This window comes from Myotis myotis, unplaced genomic scaffold (genome assembly GCF_014108235.1).
Source record: "Myotis myotis isolate mMyoMyo1 unplaced genomic scaffold, mMyoMyo1.p scaffold_m19_p_9, whole genome shotgun sequence".
NCBI lineage: Eukaryota > Metazoa > Chordata > Mammalia > Chiroptera > Vespertilionidae > Myotis > Myotis myotis.
Window position 1 is genome coordinate 72525360 of NW_023416401.1, and position 20689 is coordinate 72546048.

General features: G+C 36.3%; 1 protein-coding gene across 3 annotated transcripts in view; it reads right to left on the reverse strand.

Annotated features, from left to right (window-relative positions):
* Nucleotides 1–20689, reverse strand: part of SEL1L2 (SEL1L2 adaptor subunit of ERAD E3 ligase) — a 63207-nt gene that overhangs the window by 33305 nt on the left and 9213 nt on the right. The window contains exons 2-3 of one of the 3 annotated variants that reach the window (XM_036323321.1): nucleotides 18679–18781; nucleotides 15526–15688 (exon numbers count right to left, since the gene is read on the reverse strand). In XM_036323321.1, the coding sequence (XP_036179214.1) occupies nucleotides 15526–15688; nucleotides 18679–18728 (213 nt within the window). In that variant the 5' untranslated portion in view covers nucleotides 18729–18781. Of the gene's footprint in view, nucleotides 1–15525; nucleotides 15689–18678; nucleotides 18782–20689 lie in introns of those variants that run through there. The other 2 variants (XM_036323320.1, XM_036323319.1) reach the window with 2 other exon arrangements.

A 20689-nucleotide genomic window follows, 5' to 3' on the forward strand; every position in this document is an offset into this window, starting at 1 on the left:
TGTTGCCCTGATTAGCCAATGGGAAGGGTAGCGGTCGTACGCCAATTACCATGTTTCTCTTTTATTATATAGGATATATACCCAATAAACACATAAAAAGATACTGAACATCACTAACCATTAGGGAAATGCAAATAAAAAATATAATCAGATAACATCATATCCATTAGAATGGCTACTATCAAAACAAACAAGCAAAACTAGGAGATAGGAAGTGTTAACAAGGATATGAAGAGACAAGAACCCTTGTGTACCATTTGTGGGAATGTAAAAGTGCAGTCACTGGGGAAAGCAACATCATGATTCCTCAAAAAGTTAAACAGAATTACAATATGATTCTGCAATTCCACTTTTGGATATATATCCAAAAGAATTGAAAACAGGATCTCAAAGAAATATTTGTATACCCATGTTTATAGCAGCATTATTTACAATAGCTAAAGTTGTAAGCAACTCAAATGTCCATAATCAGAGGATGAATGAATAAACAAAATGTGGTTTGCAATTATGTTGATTAATGCAGCTTAAAGTATGTCTTGATACTTCATGGAGCAAGTCTCCCCTCATTATTATACTCCCAATTTGTTTACTATTCTTAAACATTGTGGATACATTTTAGTGTATGTATTCCAAGTGTCACCAAACTTTCATAAAATAAATATATATTTTTAATTTTTTATACATTTTGGAGATTTCGTCCTGCCAATACTTACAGGTAGACATGCTATAACTTCATAACATAGCCATTTCTCTACTGTTAGCCATTTAGGGTATTTAAAATTTTCAGCTCTTACAAAAAACATTGCAATTCTTGTACTTGCAAATATATATATTTAATATATTTTTTATTGATTTCAGAGAGGAAGGGATGGGAGAGAGAGAGAGAGAGAGAGAGAGAGAGAGAGAGAGAGAGAAACATCAATGATGAGAGAGAATCAATGATCGGTTGCCTCCTGCAGACTGCACACTGGGGATTGAGCCCACAACCTGGACATGTGTCCTGACTGGGAATTGAACCGTTTCATCCTGGTTAGTCCATAGGTTGACACTCAACCACTGCGCCACACTGGCCAGGCCAGGTATATATTTGTTAGAACAAATAACTGGAAATGGAATTGCTGAGTCAAAGTGCTTCTGCAGTGAAAATGTTAATAGGTACTGCCAAATTGCCTACCAAAGTGTTATACAAATTTACGCTCTTACCAAAAGTATGTGAATTACCCATTCCTTCATAATCTCACCAACACTGGATATCAATGATCTTCAATTTTTCAGTTTTATCAATCTAATGTATAAAAAAAAATCTTATTTAAATTAGGGTTTCCCGAATTTCTGATGAGGTTGAGTATCTTTTCTTATTTACTAGCCATTTAATTTCTTCTGTCATTTGCATATTCATATCCTTTGACTGTTACTACTAGGTTTATGTATCTCTTCTTATTGTTGTGTAGGAACTTCATATAAACTATATGTATTAGTTATTAGTCATTTGTCTGTTATATATTTTGGTTAATATTACATCACAGTTTACTGCTTGCCTTTCAATACTGATTACACCACTATACAGAAGTTTTAAAGTTTTAAAAATAAGATTTCTCAAGTTTTCCTTACAGAACAAAACGAATATCAATAATAAATCCTCAGAGTGACTTTTCTGGAATCTACACATGCCATTTGTTCTGTATTTCACATCAGTAAAACTGAATATAACATGTCTTCATGCTACCTTCTCAGATTGTGTATTTACTAACCCACTGTTGTGTATTGGGATGAAAATAATGCTTACTTGCACATTAGGTGCTAAGATCAGCATTTTAGCTTGATTAGTCATTGGAGGGAGACAATGGAGTGAGAAGTGGACAAAAATGCTTTTTAAAAAATGAAATGAAATTAAATGACCCAAATCCAAAGCACTGATAACATTAAATGTTAGTGAGGATGTGGAGCAACAGGAACTCTCACTCATGATTGGTAAGAATGTAAAAGGTATAGTCACTTTGGAAGACAGTTTAGAAGTTTCTTACGAAACTAAACATAAACAATAATAAAACTAAACATTCTCTTACCATATGATCCATTAATCACACTCCTTGGAATTTACCCACATGAGATAAAAACTTATGTTCACACAAAAACTTGGACACAGATGTTCATGGCAGCTTTATTCACAATTGCCAAAACTTGGAATCAATCAAGATATCCTTCAGTAGCTGAATAAATAAGTAAACTGATATATCTCTACAATAGAATATTACTCAGTGTTAACAAGAAATGAGCTACTGAGCCATGAAAAGATATGGAGGAAACATAAATGAATATTACTAAGTGAAAGAAGACAATCTGAAAACGCTACATTCTCCATGATTCCAAACTATATGACATTCTGGAAAAGACAAACTGCAGACAGTAGGAAGACCAGTGGTTTACAGAGGGTGAAAAGGGAGGAATGAATAGGTGAAGTACAGAGGATTTTGAAGGGTAGTGAATACATGATACCATAAATGTGGACAAAAAAATATATATATATGTTTGTCCAAACCCATAAAATGCACTACACCAAGGGTAAACTCTTAAAAATAAAATTAAATTCCTCTTACTGAAAAAACTGTGGCAGGGGTTGTTGGTTGTACCTTAGGATTCCCCCTCCTTCTAGAGCAGCGGTTCTCAACCTGTGGGTCGCGACCCCGTTGGGGGTCAAACGACCCTTTCCCAGGCGTCGCCTAAGACCATCGGAAAACACATATATAATTACATATTGTTTTTGTGATTAATCACTATGCTTTAATTATGTTCAATCTGTAACAATGAAAATACATCCTGAATATCAGATATTTACATTAAGATTCATAACAGTAGCAAAATTACAGTTATGAAGTAGCAACGAAAATAATTTTATGGTTGGGGGTCACCACAACATGAAGAACTGTATTAAAGGGTCGTGGCATTAGGAAGGTTGAGAACCACTGTTCTACAGTAAAAGAACTCTTGATTTACAGCTGAGGATGTGGCAATCAAAACACTAAGGTTGAACCATAAGAATTTGATTGTGTCGTAGGTCAAATAAATAGCAATGCCATGATTTAACTTAATGTGTTCCTTAGGCTCCGTAGTTAGCAGTCAGATGTGCCCATGTGGTTATTACCAATAGACACGAGTGACACTGATGGAAACAACTTCCACAACATGTTTGTAAAGGTGTGCCTTCCCTTTCTCCTCTTCCTCTTCCTATTAGCTAGAATGCTGACATGATGGTGAGCCAACTTGGACAGTGCAAAAAAGAGCCTATCCTAAAGATGGCAAAGTCACCAAATAGGAGTCTGAGTTCCTGATGACTTTACTACTGAGCAGAGCCACCTTCTCCACTCAAATTGAACTGCAGGGAAAATACAATTCTGTTTTGTGTAAGTCATTTTATTTTGGGTCTCAGTTATACTCAACTAAACCTATATCCTAACTCTGTAGTTATCAAAGTATAGTTTGTAATGACTTGGAACATCAAGTCCTTTCAGCAGGTCTTCAAGGTCAAAATGATTTTTATACTTCAAAGACAGTATTTGTGTTTCTTCTCATGGTGACATTAACACTACTGTTGAAGAGCAATGGTAAGTAAAACTGGTAGCATGTTAGCATGAATCAAGGAAGTGCCCCAAACCTCCATTTATATTATTATTTTTCATACATTACACTCACAGGAAAATATGCTAGTTTCATTTCAGAATGTTTGTGATAAGGCAGTAAGAGCATTATTTTTATTATCTCAACTCTGAAATACATGTCTTTTTAATATTCTACATGAGCAGATATAAAGCACTTCTGATAGTAAAATATGCTGAGTATTTAAAAGAAATTCTTGAAATGCTTGTTTGAGTTGCAAGCTGAACTAGCCACTTTTTTCATGGAACACCATCTTTACTTGAAGGAACAATGAACTGGATTATGTTCATTTAGATTGGCAGACATTTTCCTAGAAATGAATAAAGCAAGCTGGGCACTTCAACAAAACAATTAAAAGTACTTGTCAATCATGAATTTAAGCTTGTAAGAAAAAAACCCTGAAATTTGGAAAACTTGTATCTGATACTATGAGCTTGATACCCCATTAAAGACTTTTGATGATATTAATGGCAATATTAGCATACATGATTTTTTGATACCATATAATGAAATTTGTCAAATTGAAAGATTTGCATAACTTGGAGAACCAATATTTTCTAAATGATCACTGTATGATGTTATGAAATCATATATGAGTAAAAAATTTCCATTCAAAATGCAAGATAGACCAGTAAATTTAAATATAAGAAGTAGGAAAAGTTCATTGATAGGATTTCAGATTCCACATTGCAGCTAACCTTTAAAAAGTTATCAATAAATGTTGAGTTTTGGTGAGGAACTAAAGAAGAATATATACAATTATCTGAAAAAGTTATTAAAATACTGTTTTCTTTTGTACTGTTATTTTGCTGTTTTTTCTTTTAGCTTTTTGAGATATAAACTTGTTTCTTGTTTATTAAAACATTTAAAGCTGTATATTTTTCTCTGCATATGGCTTTAGCTCAGTGGTTGGCAAACTGTGGCCCCTTGAGTGTGGCTCTTCCACAAAATACCACGTAAGGGTGCACACGTACAGTGCGATTGAAACTTCGTGGCCATACTCAAGGGGCCAAAGAGCCACATGTGGCTCGCGAGCCGCAGTTTGCCGACCACTGCTTTAGCTGTATATCATAACTTTTATATGTAGTGTTATTATCATTGTTGAGTTTTAATATGTCATTTCAGTTTCTCTTTTATCTCTATTTGCTAAAAACTAGGAGACTTAGAATGTATAAGCTAAATTTTAAAATATCTTTTTGTCATTAACTTTTAGTTTTATTGCTTCTAGTTAAAGAATGTAGTATCATTTATATTTTAAAAAATAAATTAACATCCGGCCAGCATGGCTCAGTGGTTGAGCTTTGACCTGTGAGCCAGAAGATCACAGTTTGATTCCTGGTCAGGGCACATGCCTGGGTTGCAGGCTTGATCCCCAGGGTGGGGCATGCAGGAGGCAGCCAATCAATGATTCTCTCTCTCACCACTGATGTTTCTATCTCTCTCTCTTTTCCTCTCCCCTCCTCTCTGAAATCAATAAAAATCCTATATAATAAAAGGCTAATATGCAAATTGTCCCCATGGGCAGGAGTTCGACTGACCGGGAGTTAGACGTGTGCTGTGAGCGGGGGCCCCAATTGCCCTGCCGGTCGCCCCACAGATTGGCCCTGATTGCTGGCCAGGCCTAGAGACCCTACCTGTGCACAAATTTCGTGCACTGGGCCTCTAGTATGTATATATATATACATATATATGTGTATATATATATACACATATATATGTGTATATATATATACATTAAAATTTTTCCTTGTGTGATTATTTTTTGAAAACACTTTTTCAATTTTAACTTTTTAATTTTGTTTGTATTTTACATGTAGATGTAGTCAGTGTATACTTTTTTGTCTTCCTGGATTCTCTTTGTGAAACCACCTTCAATTCTCTGTGCATTTGGTTCAATGAACTAATGGGCTTCTCACTCTTTTCTGACTCCAGGGGAAGTCACCTGACATTGACTCAACCAATCAAATATACTTTTTTCAATATATTTTTATTTTTTCAATTACAGTTTTGCTTTAGTTTCAGTATACAGCATAGTGGTTAAACATGATACTATACATAGTTATTTCAAAATTATTGACTTTATTTCCTATGCTGTACTTTACATTCTGAGGACTACTTTTTAACTACCAATCTGTATTTATCAATCTCTTCAACTTTTCACCCAGTCTCCCAACTCCCTCCACCTCCTTCCAGCAAGCATCAGTCTGTTCGCTATCTATGAGTTTGTTTCTGTTTTGTTTGTTCTTTAGATTCCACATATAAGTGAAATTATATGGTATTCATCTTTCTCTGACTGACCCATTTTATTTTTTATTTATTTATTTTTTAAATATATTTTTTATTGATTTTTTACAGAGAGGAAGGGAGAGAGATAGAGAGTTAGAAACATCGATGGGAGAGAAACATCGATCAGCCGCCTCCTGCACATCTCCCACTGGGGATGTGCCCGCAGCCCAGGTACATGCCCTTGACCGGAATCGAACCTGGGACCCCTCAGTCCGCAGGCCGACGCTCTATCCACTGAGCCAAACCGGTTTCGGCAGACTGACCCATTTTAGTTAGCATACTACCCTCTAGGTCCCTGGATGCAATAATTGACTCAGGGTTGGCTTGTGATCTAACCCAGTGCTTTTGATGAAATAATTGGGAAAGAAGCTGGCTTCTCTCACATAGACTTTCAGATATAAGGGAGAAGGATATCTACAGCTGTTGTTGGCCATCTTTGCTTCCACATGGGGTGAGCTGGCTCAAAATAAAGCCATAATAGAAAAAAAGAAAGCAAAGAGCTCAAGAAAGTATGTCCTCATATCTTCATTCTTTCCTCTTGATCCAGGTTATAAAGGCAGCTACAACTTGGACTTCACAATTACATGAGCCAATAAATCCCACTTTTGCTTAAGCCAGTTAGGTTGTATTCTCTGTACTTGAAACTCAGAAAATCCCAACTGATACAAGTGGACATCTCTGTTGGTGAGAAGCTCATTAAGTTAATAGATACTTAAGCAAAATTAATCTCTATATAGTAGTTGTTGCTTTAGTACTTTTGTTGCCTTAAACTGTATAGTAATTTGGTGCTCTACAAATCACTTCCTTTTTTGCAACACTCTCTGCCTTTTAGACACTTGAGGGCAGCTGTCTGGTACCTCAATTGTTCTCTTCTACAAAGATTCCCCATTCTGCCTTCCTCATGCAATATATTTTGGGTTACAATCACCATCTTGTGTGTTCTCTGAATCTGGACTACATTGTGGATGCCATATTTCTGTCATGGCCTTGTCAAAACAAAGTAGTTACAAGTTCCTAAAAAAGGGAAGATATCCCAAAGTGGATGAAACTGTGTTACTTTCTATTACTAATTTATGTGCAAAATGAATGGCTGCAAGCCAAGCCTTGAAACTCAAGGCAGGAGAAACTGACAAATCCCAAGGAATAGATGGAAACTCTTAAACAATGAGAATCTGTGGTGACCAATTTATTTAACATAATATATAATGATTAGGGTGTTCAACATTGAACATTGCCAGATACTTCTTGCTGACTTGGAACTGAACTTCCAGCAACATGTGATTCAACTGAAGAAAAAAATAAGTATATTTAGTCAAATTGGAGTCAGCATTAACAGGTGCAGAATGAGTCAGTAGTTTGGAAGAAATTCTGGAGGTAATCGAGGAACATGCTCTACAGATATTCTTTTCTTAAAAACTTTAAGAAAACTATCAAAACAAACAAATATATGTATTTTATTTATTTCAGAGATGAAGGGAGAGAGAGACAGAAACATCAATGATGAGAGAAAATCATTGATCAGCTCCCTCCTGCATGCCCCCTGCTGGGGATTGAGAACACAACCCGGACATGTGCCTTGACCAGGAATCCGAACTGTGCCTCCTGGTTCTTGGGTCAATGCTCAACCACTAAGCCACACTGGGTGGGCCCTAATGATATTCTTAATGGTACAGAGAATGATATCGTGTTGGACAAAGCTAGTTACCAACTAAGTTTTCCAAGTTTAAACTGATTCAATTGGATTCTCAATGAGAAGAATTTTGGAACACCTTAATTTATTTAACTTATATTCACCTTTTTTATATAACCAAATGCTGGTTTATGATAAAAATCTATGTCTAAAATGTCCAAAACAAAACTTTAAATAGAAATAAAACATAAATTCTAATAAGAAAACACTGATTTATGCTTTAATTGACAACTTTTATATGATACAAGTATATAACTGACATTTAAAAAGTATATAACTTATAGTCAATGGTGTCTTATAATGGATAAAATATGGAATTATCATCTCTACTACAAGTTTCCCATTTCTCAATTTAGCAACCCTGTAAAACAGCTTGCTTAATACAAATTGTTCTTAATGAACCCATGCTGCTTGACAAATAGTACAGCTTCATTTTATGGGATTTTCATAAACAAACATCATGAAAATATGATGGGGAGTCTTCCATTAAATTCACCAACACTATGTGTGATTTGGATGAATTTGGCAACCAGCCTCCAGGGTTTGTGGCTTTTTTCCTGCCATTGTTAGTCTTTGACAAGTTGGCAGTGACATTTACAAATTCTCTCAGCATCCAGGGATGAAACTGAATTGGGTCAAGAGATTTGAACTCACCTCAAAAAGATGTTCTTTGCACTCCGCTTTAGGTGCTTTTGAGAAAAGTACATTCTAAGCTTTTATTTCTTAAGTATCCTCGTTTTATTTTAAACACAATTTCTATTGAGGGTAGAGTTAATATATAAATTTAACATTTTATATAACTTCATCAAACTAATGGATGCATACGTATATAAAAATTAAAATTCTAATACTTCTGAAGGCTTATAATATAAACATCAATACCATACTCCTTTCTAAGTCACTCCTTATTCTATTCATAAACAACGATTTTTAATTATTTTAGCATTTTTCTTCTGATAATTGCCACTGTTGTGACACCTGATAAGCTGCTACTACTTGCTGTTAAATTATATATTTCACACATTGTCTATCTTATTCAGGTAATCTATATCACTTTCTCATTTTTTCTCCTCCCTCCTCTTCTTAATAGAGTCATAACACTGTATTTTGTCAGAATATAATTATAAAATCTGTTTTGGTGTTTCTATTCTTTTCAAGGTTCTACTCATTTGGAGCTTTATCATTCCTGTCAGCATTTTTACAAGCTCATTCCACATTCTTATGCGTATCTTTGATAATATGCCTTATTTTTCATGCTTTATATTAAAAAACAGTCTGGTATTAGCCATCCAACTCAATTGTTGATGAAATATTTGAAGAGCACAGGGTCATAGGCAGAATTCTGTGGTGGACTGCCAGAGACTTGCTTTTACATTGGCATCGATCCATTAGTCTACAGTCTATTTACCTTCATCAAAGCCCACATTTTTATTTTTTTTATCTAGTTCATGAGAACATCATGCAAGAACAAAGAACTATGCTACTTTTAAAACTAGGGAATTGACTATAGAGTTCAGTTCCCCCAAAGCTTATAGCTCTAACTTGTAGTTTATAAGTATAATTTGTATAATCTACTTAATCCATAAACTGAAAAAAAAATTGTACGATTCAGCCAATTCCTTTTTAGTCTCCAAGGCTCCATTGTTAGGATAGTTGACCACAAAGGCTATTATTAGTAATGGAAGGCATCTGTAACCCTTCTAAGTTTATATTTAAAATGATTTAATTAGCTCCTTTTATGGAGTCAATATTAGATTCTTATTTTTCTTGAAATGCTTGCAATTTTTGATTCTGCTTAATTTAGAATCTGGTTTACTTACATAGAAACTTTGATAGTAAACAAATATTTCATCAACTATTAAGTTGAATGGCTAATGCCAGATTGTTTTTATCAGAAAATTAAGATACTGTGTTATTCAGTTGAGCTTGTATTTTTAAATATGCTTTACCAACAGTGTATTATTTTGTGCAAAGCCTACCATACTTTTTGGCCTGATCCTTCTGAGAAATTTGTGAGGTCATGAAATTGTGAAGTGAGTTGTGTAGGAGTTAAATTTCCATCCTGTGACTGTGGAGAAGAGCTCACTTCTGTATAAAGCTCACTCTTGAAATAAAGGACTAAAACCATCATTTTACCAGCTGCAAAGAACCATTCCAGAGACACTCCCTCTCTCTTCAGCAGAAAAGTAACAATGGATATTTTGAATTAATTTTTGAGGGTTCAACTTTCGTTCATTCTTTCTTTCTTTTCTTTTTTTTTTTACATTCCTTAAAGCATGGTAGGCAATAGAGGAAGACAAAAGATGTTATGGGCTCTTATGTAGTAGATATGCTGATTATAGTCAGTTTTGGCCTATTCCTTTACACCTGGGCATTGTCTCCTAACAATTTACAATAATCAGGTTTTGGTATTTGATCTTTTTCTGAGATAAGGGCTGAGATGAAATGAGATGGATTATAGACTGATAAGATCTTAATCCAGAAAAGAATGCTTCCAGTTGAAAGAGAAGCTACATAATAGTGATGACATCAATGACACTTTCAGTGGCTTTTAAAGGTCGAATTCTGCAAATTAGATTTGTTTATAAGACTGGATTCTGAACTCAACCATTGTGCTGTGCTTTTTAAGGAGCTGTTATAGCATCTGGGATTTGAATGGAAGGAGTTAAGTATAGAGAATATTTTATTATATTTCAAAACAAATTACTCAGGTTCCATAATAAGAATTTAAAAATTAAATATTCCTCCTTTTACTTGTTACATAAGACATTATCATTAAAAGAGAAAAAATATTAAGCAAGTTTCCATTAATTGTGGTACAAGGCTTGAAAGCATCTGAAATCATTATTTTAGCTCAAATTGCTACCAAACAAAAGTGTGAATCAACCTTAATGAGCAACTTAGATCTGGTCTATACTCTTACTACAAAAAGAGCATTGACGTCAAGATGAAATGCTTTACACAGCAATACTAGAATTATCAAAGTGATTATTAGATTGATACTAAAATATTTTTCATTAGTAGCACAGTGCTAATAACTATAGTCCCTCTATGAAACACATCTATAATTAAAATCTGAAATAAATGAAGACTATGTGGAATCTACCATTGTTAGAATTATTATAGCTTTTTCTTGTCTGGGAAGCTCTTTATCTGTCCTTTGATTCTTAATGATAGCTTTGCTGGGTGGAGAAATCTTGGTTGTAAGTCCTTACTTTTCATCACTGAATATTTCTTGCTAATCTCTTCTGGCCTTCAAAATTTTTGTTGAGAAATAATGTGACAATCTTATGGGAACTCCCTTGTAGATAACTAACTGCTTTTCTCTGGCTGCTTTTAAGATTCTCTTTGTCTTTAACCTTTGACATTTTAATTATGACATGTCTTGAGGTGGGCCTCTTTGGGTTTATCTTGTTTGGGAATCTCTGAGCTTCTTGAACATGTACGTCTATTTCCTTCACTAGGTTAGAGAAGTTTTCCATCATTACTTTTTACATAGGTTTTTCAATTTCTTGTTCTCTCTCTTCTCTTTCTGGAACCCTCATGATTCCAATGTTGGTATGCTTAAAATTGTCTCAGAAGCCCCTAATACTATTCTCATTTTTAAAAATTCTTGCTTATTTTTGTTGTTCTGAGGGTGTTTTCTGCTTCCTTATCTTCCAAATCTCTACTTTGATTTTTTGCTTCATCTGCTCCAATACTGATTCCCTCTAATGTATTCTTCATCTCAGCTGGTACATTCTTCATATCTAACTGGTTCCTTTCATGTTTTCTATCTCTGTTTTTATATCTCTTTAAGTTCTAAGTTCAACTACTATTCCTTTAAATTTATTAAGCATCCTTATAACCAGTGTTTTAAACTCTCTCCATTTAGTTTAGTTCTTTTTCTGGAGTTTTGTTCTGTTCTTTCATTTGGGACATGTTTCTTTGTTTCCTTATTTTGGCTGCCTCTCTGTGTTTGTTTCTGTGTATTAGACCTGCTACATCTCCTGGGTTTCGTAGAAGGGCCTTGTGTACCAGGTGTCCTGTAGGTCCTGGTTTGCCCCCTGCGTGGGATATGTACATCCCCCTGTGGTAGTTGAGCCTTGATTGCTGTTGGCACATCAATGGGAGGGGTTTACCCCCAGGGTGATAAGTTACAAGGGCTGGCTATGATCACTGAGGAGGATCAGCTGTGTAGGGACTAACTCTACTGAGCAGGACCCACTTCAGTGGGGCTCTACTCAGTCTGCCCAAGTGGTGTGTCCCTGTGGAGGAGGTAGGGTGGTGCTTTGACATGATCTGAAGCTGTCTGCTAAGTGTGCTTGTTCTGGGGCCTCCAAAAAGGTGCAGGCCAAGGTTAGCTACCACAGGAGTCCTGCCCTGGGGCCACCTGGCATGAGCTACAAAGTGATCTGGAGATGGGGCCAGGAGAGGCCAAGTTGTTAACGAAGTCCAGCTACCACTAGTGCTGTGCCTGGGGCCACTTAGCAAGAGGTACACAGTATGCTGAGGCCAGATGCTACTTGTTTGAAATATTTTAGGAATGCTGTCTATAGCATGAGCCATGATAGGTTGTTTGTATGGAAAAGCCACTGAATTGCTTGGGTTGGGCCTGCAAGTTGGGTAGGGTGGGGTCTTAGGGAATCACCAAGGTGGGGCAAACTGTGTTAGCGAGGTTGATGGAAACTCAGATACAGTGCCTGACAGCTGGCTCTGTGAGGGGAGAGCCCAGACAAGAAACAATGGCCTGTGCTCCCATTTCTGTCCCCCACCCCCACACCAACTCTTGCCCCAAAGCTAGACAACTTCCTCCTTTCCTGTATGTCCCTGGTGCCCAGTGCTAAACTGAGTGACTTGGAATAAGTCTGTGTGTCAGCCGTTTAAGAGGAACTTCCTGGGACTTCTGTAGCCCTCCGTCTCACTCAGCTACAAAGTTTGCTGGCTTTACCAGCCAGAAGTTATCGGGACCTTCTCTTCCCAGCACTTGAACCCTGAGCTGGGGCCCTCGTGGGGGGCTAAGACCCCTTGATTCTCAGGGGGCACCACTGCATTTGAGATAGCCCTCCTAATTTTTATCCAACACACATGGGTGTGGGACTAGCCCATTCTGCATCTCACCCCTCCTACCAGTCTCATTGTGGCTTCTTCTTCATATCCTTAGTTATATAGCACTTCTGTTCAGCTAGATTTTAGGAGAATCTGAATGGTGGTTGTTCTATAGTTTAATTGTAATTCTGATGTAGTTGTGGGAGGATTTGAGTACCGCTTTTACCTAAGCTACCATCTTGACTGGAAGGGCTAGGTGGTATCATTTTAGTGGTGGACATGATGATAAAATTTGATCTGTCTTGAAACTTTATATTTTTGATTATCCAAATATGGAGAAAGAAGGTTTGATAACTCTCATATTTTATTATAACATTTATAAATCTGTTTACTGTTTTGTAAATATAACTATTTTATATTTAACTGCAAAACATTACCTAGGGTAAAAATAGTATTCAACAACTCACATTAATTAAAATTATATGGCTATTTAAAATGATGATATTAATCTGTATATATTTATATGGGAAGATGTCTATGATGTATTGTTAAGTGAATAAAGAGCAAATTAGGAAACAGCAATTAAAGTATATGTCATTTTCAAAAATAAATTCTACATAGTTATAGGTAAAATTCTATAAGAATAATAGTGGGAGTGATATTTATATTCTTTTTTTTATAATGAATGATTACAAAGTTCCAGGCATGGAATTAAGTACCTTCACATATTATTTTAATCCTACAATAATGCCATTGATTAATTCATCATTAATTGTTATATAACTAATTACCTATACATATATAATTAATTATATCAGTATATAATTATTTATATAAGTATATAATTATATAAGTATATATTTATATAAGTATATAATTAATTATTTATATTTTTTTGGTCCCAGGTACTGTGCTAAATGCTAGTGATACAGCAGTGAACTAGACAGACACAGACCTCAGTTTTTTTTTAAATTATAATTTACATTCACTATTATTTTGTATGAGTTTTAGGTGTATAGCCATAGTGGTTAGACAACCATATACTTTACAAATGTTCCCCCTGATATTTGTAGTATCCACCTGGAATCATATATAGTTATTACAATATTATTGACTATATTTCCTATGCTATACTTTACATCCCCATGACTAGTTTGTAAAGCTTTACATTTATATAATGGAATATGGCTCATCCACACACAAAATGAAATCTTACCATTTGCAACAGCATGGATAGACCTAAAGGATTTTATGGAAGTGAAATGTCAATCAGACAAAGACAAATATCCTATGATTTCACTTACATGTGGAATCTAAAGAACAATAAACAGTAAATGGACAAACAAAAGAGAAACAGACTCATAGACACAGAGAGCAGACTGATAGTTCCCAGTGTTTTATCATTATCCTAACTACAGTTAAAAATTAGAGAGGTTGCCCCACAGTCTTCTGGTCCAATTTCTGGTTCAACTAAACATAAAGACTCATAAGACTCCAATAGGCTGCATTTACCAATAGTCTATTCAGTTGGGTATCACACAGGAACTACAGTTTCAAAAGGCAGTACCAAGCCCTCTTGTCTGTGGAAATCTTCCCTGCAGTTTGCACAATATTCCAGTAGCCATCTTTTGGTCCCTTAGATGATGGCTCAGATCCAGGGGCTTATATTAACACTGGGTGGGTGTGGGAGCCACCCTGACATAAAAATGTCACGCCCCATGTAACAACTCCATAGATATAGTGTCCAGGGTAAGAATCACTATGACTGTCTGGTATTTATAGTTCATTATGGTTCCTCCCGGTCCAAAGGAAGCTTTCCAATCAGAGATCATTTCAATCATAAGCAATGCTCCCTAGAAACACAGTTAACATTTTACTCCTATCAAATTACCAGGGAAACAGAGCTAGAGTGAACGGAAGGTCAAATTCTCATGCAGAAGAAGGGAAAAAGGTTTTCTTACGTAGCTACACAATAAGCAAGTGGCAGTATAGACTCAAACTTAAGTTTTTCTGATTCCAAAGCATAGTTTCTGAAATTTACTGGATGGTAAAAAAACAAAACACACACACACACACACACACACAAATATCTGGGAGGGAAGTTTTTAGACAACTTTGACTTTCTTCTTCATACTTTCTGTATTCTCAGATTTCTTTTTGTAATGAGCATGAATTTCTTTTGTAATTAGGAAGAAATATTTTCACTAAAAAGACTAGAAACATGAAAATATGATTTTGCTATAGTATTAAGTAGCCAGAAACAAAATGACATATGCACTTGTATTGTGATTAGAATGGTGTAAAAAGAAGATGCAGAGAGGAAGAAATCAAGGGAAAATGCAATAGTTGAATCAGGGTAGTTGGTTTATGAAGGTCTTTTTTTGATTTTTTTTCAAATTTTCTATGAAATGCTTATGTTATTCTTGGAATAAAATGAAATGCATTTTTTAAGTAGAAAAGTAAATATATATAGCTTATTAAGTATTTCAAACGTGAAAACCAGGAAAACATCATCCCAAGGTAATAGATTTAGTTCTATATTTCTTTGTATAGGTGAATATACTTTACATATAAAACGTATGTTAAGAATTCAGAGTTCTCAAATTTTCTCAGAACACACATGGACATGGAAAGTGGAGTAGAGAGCAGTTCTGTTCCATTCCTGAAAGTCACTAATGTAACTGTAAGGATTTGCCCATGGCTGCTGCTGGTTCCCTGCCCTGATACTACACTATTCTGTGCATTGCAGTAACTTCCCTAGGTCTGGATTCACGAAGTAGTGTGGGAATACTATTGCTCAATTCCTCTTACATGTTATAGTTATTTCAGGATGTAGTTATTTGAGATTTATTTTTTCCAAAACTCACATTTTGGGCTTTATATGATCCTTCTTTGGCCAACAACTCATATAATTGGATAGCTGCTGTTATGTTTTGCATGCCAAAATTTCCAAATAGCAAAGCATCAGCCATTTTCTCCATAGCTTTCAAGTTTCCCAGGTCAGCTGCTTTGGCAAAGAATATGTAGGCTCTGTTTCAAGAATATCCGGTTAGAAGTTTGATAATAAAAAATGAAATTTTCTGTTCCCTCTTTCATCATACTTCTCTCTAGGACCCAGTTGTCATTGCGCTTAACAATATGGTTTAGCTAAAGTCCATTACACCTCTAGACCAGTAGATTCTTTTATCCTTAGATTAGTCTAAGATTAAAATTTCAATATATCTGACAAATAGGGAAGCTGATAAAAAGGAGAAATACATAAAATACATTATATATACCAAGTGAAGTGAAAAATTGAGGCACTTGTCCTAAAATAGTGAACTCCAAGTTCACTATGAACATTTGTTTTATAAAGTAAATTCTGAAATATATAACAATATAATAAAAATCAATTGAAAATAATCAAAACTGATTGTCACTTCTAGGAAGTTACTATCATGAGAACAACAGTCCCTTAATATTCTGAAATAATTTTTTATAACAACATATTCTTATCAGATCAAAGTCAGGGCTGTATGGAAAAACAATAATCAAACAAAACCTAATGATTATAAGGGCTCTAGAGTCTGACTGCCTCAGTTCAAATCCTGGCTCTACCACATATTAGTTCAGAGCTTTGGGCAAGTTATTTAACTTCCCTGTGCCTCTCTCGCCTATGGAATAGGGATAATAATAACACCTATTTCATAGGGTTGCTGGGAAGATTCAATGAAATAATCCATAGGAAGTAATTGGTATAGCACCTGGTATAGAGTAAGTACTCAATAAATTTAGCTATCATCATCATCATCATCATCATCATCATCATCATCACCACCACTTTTGCATAGGTTCTAAAGTTTTATGGCACTGTAATTTTCTCCTATAATTAGTGAGTAAATGGTGTGAGAGCTTAGTGATTGCAAATATAGATGCCATAGGATTGCCTCATATTGCATTTTCTGAGGGGTCAGAAGCCACCTTCTGTACAGCAGTAATGGATCTGTGTAAAGGATCTGTATGACAGCAGTGATGGAGAGACTTGCAAGGTCAAAACTTGTGTCAGAGACAGAGAGTACTTTTGGGATTGATTTTTACTATTATAACTTCCTTTCTGGTAATGGTAAGACATGAAAGCATTAACCTTTACCTGTGACATTGACTCAAATGCTGGAACAAACACACATATCTGCCATTGCTACCAGTTTAGAAGGATCAGGAGACTCAGCTTTATGTACCACCTTTCCAGGCTGATGCTAACATAGCCTGCTCTTGGTAAAAGGCTGGGACAGAATGAATAGACAAAAAAGGATGGGCTAGTGACATCCAGGTAGGCATTAGAGTCCCGGGTGGCAAAACAGAGAGTAGACTTCAGTGAAAAAATAAAAAAGAAGCCAGGAGGTTAAGCAAGAAATTGTCAGAGCAAGCTGAGAACCTGGGAAACAGAACACAAGTAAGATAGAAGGTCTCAAAGGTCAATGAATGCACATGTCTGGCATCTAGGGATAGATTTGACATCAGGATACAGACTCCCTAAAGCTCTCTGTCACATGGCTTGCTGCTGCAACTGCATAGCCTGGTGGGATGCTCAGACTAGATGGGCACTGACATGGATCAGGGTAGAGAAACCTCAGACTGCAGGATCCAGCAGTATATCCATTCACTGGTCCTGGGTGCAGCAATGGGTTGCAAAACCAATCTTTCTGTGTGTCTTTGATTTTGAGGGAGAGGTAGGTATCTAGGTCCCCCTGTCAGGAAGGTCCAAGGTAATATAAGGAATACAAGAAGCAGGACCCAGGGCTGGAGAAAGTTGTTGGCAAATTAAATAGGATTAAGATCTGGGCTGCAATCCCCAAGAGGAGAAACTGGGCAGCAGGAGCAAAAGGAAAGTTCAATTAGGTATCTGGTATTAAGGTGAGTGCAGGGAGAGGGGGAGGCTAAATGCATCTCTAGAGCACATCCGAAATTTGGTGTGGGGCAGCAGCATAGTTCCCAACCTTCTTTGTTCATGTGGAGTGATTCTTAATGACAGCTAACACTGGCTGTCACAGAGGCTTCTTGACTCCTTCAGACAAATTTGTATTTCCCTGACATGCTTGCTTAACATCTGTAAATTCTAATAGCACTGACTTGTTTAACAATTTGCCTTTCATACATACAAAGAGGCTGAATGACTGAATGAGAGGATCAATTCCCTTACTTCTTAACTCATAAGTCTGGGGATAAAATGGGATCACATACACGAAAGTGCTTTAAAATGAGAAAGTAATGAACAAATACATAGGAGAATAAAGCATTCTAAAACAACTACACTAATTAAATAACAAATTTAATTTTATTTGGAATCCTATATAATAAAAGCCTAATATGCCAAGTGTCCAGTTTTCTGGTCGGCCATTCGACCAATCAAAGCGTAATATGCTAATGATATACTAAGGCCGCTCAACCACTGCACTGACATGCACTGACCACCAGGGGGCAGTCGTCCTGACCACTAGGTTAGCTTGCTGCTGGGGTCCAGCCGATCAGGACTGAGCGAGAAGGGCCAGACACGCCCCAGAGCCTTCCCGTGGTCCCTCCCAGTCTGGCCTCCCGCATTCCTCCCTGGCCCTGATCGTGCACTGGTGGGGTCCCTTGGCCTGGCCTGTGCCCTCTTGCAATCTGGGACCCCTCAGGGGATGGTGGAGAGCCTGTTTCGGCCCAATCCTGCAGGCCAGGCCGAGGGACCCCACTGGTGCACAAATTCGTGCACTGGGCCTCTAGTATCTAATAAAAAGTCAAAAGAGAATATTTTTACCTGAATGTTCAGATAAGTGCCTTAATTTTGCATTTCACTTAATGTGCAGGAACCACAATTTCACATATGGTTCTATTTATTTATGCTGATAATATGAAGGATTCCTTAAAAATAAAAGCCTATGAACAAATATGTTTATTTGTTATAGCAGTAATATTTTAATGACATTGAAACCAATTTTTGAATTCTTCTTTTTCTCAACCTGGAAATTTAACTTGGCTTATGTAACTGGATATAGACTTACTGTGCTTTTTGTCTTTGCCCTTTAGACTGCTGGAGAATCTTGATGCCCATCTTAAATAGCTGGTCGCCTTCAGCTGTGAAATTTTTCTTTGATCGCTTTTTTACTATATATGAAAAAAACAAGGAAAAGTAACATTATTTTTGTGTTTTATATTTTAAAAATAATGTGCTGGCATAATAGCTTGACTTTTGTTCTCTCCTTATTTTTTAATAAATGCAGAGTGCATTTCAAGAAAATCACCTTACTTTTGGTCAGAAGGTAGAAACTGCTTACAAAAGTATACTTGTCCTGCCTTTTGTGAAGGGGTCTGGATGATGGAGGAGACAGCGAGATGCTTTTGATGCAAGTCTGGAAAGGGGATACAAAGTCCCAAAGCAGAAGGCAGGAAGCAAGGCCTCCAAGAGAAGGGTTTGCCTGGTATACCTAGAGGCTGGCTCTTAGACACCAGGCTCTCAGCTCCCAGACTCCCTTAATTAAGCATGGACCATAAACCTCAGAGCCATAAAATTAGAAGAGGACATAAGGAAGGACATAGGCAATGGGCATCTCCAAGATGACAGGTATACACCTAAGATTGGAGGTAAAAATTTAGCTTTACCCAAGGCTCCCCCCTCCTCTCCTAGAATCTTTTTGAGATCTTTCTAGAGAATCTGAGAACTGTTGGGGATGAGCATCAGGAATAAAAGAGGGCTGAGTAAGTGTGCCACCTTTAGGACCTTAGGGAAGACACACAGAAAGAGTATCAATAATAACTTGCCTTGTGGGATGGGGATTCAGAGTAACTTTAATAGGATTTAATGAAAATAAAAAACAGAATTTAACCTGCTGCAATCATGATATTTCTCAAATGTATATAACACCTCACAATTTTCAAAACATTTTCACCAGTTTACAGATAGGAAAAATCTGGCTAGCTTTAGAGTCCTTCACCCCACCGCAACACACACACACACACACACACACACACACACACACACACCCTTCCACAAATTCACAGTGCCTCTTGAAGTCCATTACAGCACTCAGTGAAACCTCTGATTAGAATAACCCCTTCTGAAGCCATTTTAAAGGAAGGCATTCTGGGATTTGATGCTTCATTAAACAGACCACAAAGACTTAAGTGCCTCTTGTTTTTCTTCTCCTTGATAAGCTATCAGAATTGTTCACTTTCTTTTTAAAATGTAAGCACTTTAAACTAATGTCTAAATTTAAAGCTAATTCATAATTATTTTGAATGTTTCAAGTTATTCAATCAATTTAGTAATACCAGACATTTTAGCATCTAATTTCTGCTTTGAGTCATATGTTATCCATACTCATAATTAAGGAGGAAAGATAATACTAATCTGTATTTGGAATAGCAATGTCCTATTAACATGCTTTCAAAGAGGGAGAATAACTTGAAAAATTAACTCTTCCATGCATATACAAAAGAGAAATGATTTACTACTACAGCTTTCCATCCATGGCTTTTACTTTTTCATTAGTAACTCTTTTTTGTGCGTGCTTTCCAAATATATTGAAATACAACTTTTATTTACTATAAGAGAGCTCAATTATCAGAGAAAGTTATCTTCATGATACTTTTCTTTTTTATGGTTTAATGATTTACAAATCTGGGAAAATGATTTGAGAACATCCTGAACTTATGTAAAGGATTTTCATGAGCCTGAAGTCCTCTGAGATGGCCATCTTTAACCAAGGGGAGAAGCAATAGGATGAAACCAACCTTGCTGATAATAGACTTTTGCATCCAGAATTGTGAGAAAACAAATTTCTGCTATTTAAACCACCTAGCCTCTGGTATTTTGTTATGGCAAACTAATACAGATACCAACTTCATATCACATGAAAAACAACCTGCCCCTCTTCCCCATGGGAAAGAATGCACCCAAAATCAACTTTCTGTCAGACCAGTAGCTACATTCTAAATGAATGTAGGAGGGATTTCAATTTCCCCTGGGCCCTTAAGGTCTCCAGGTGCTAGATATCTGACTTTCCCAGGCAGCTA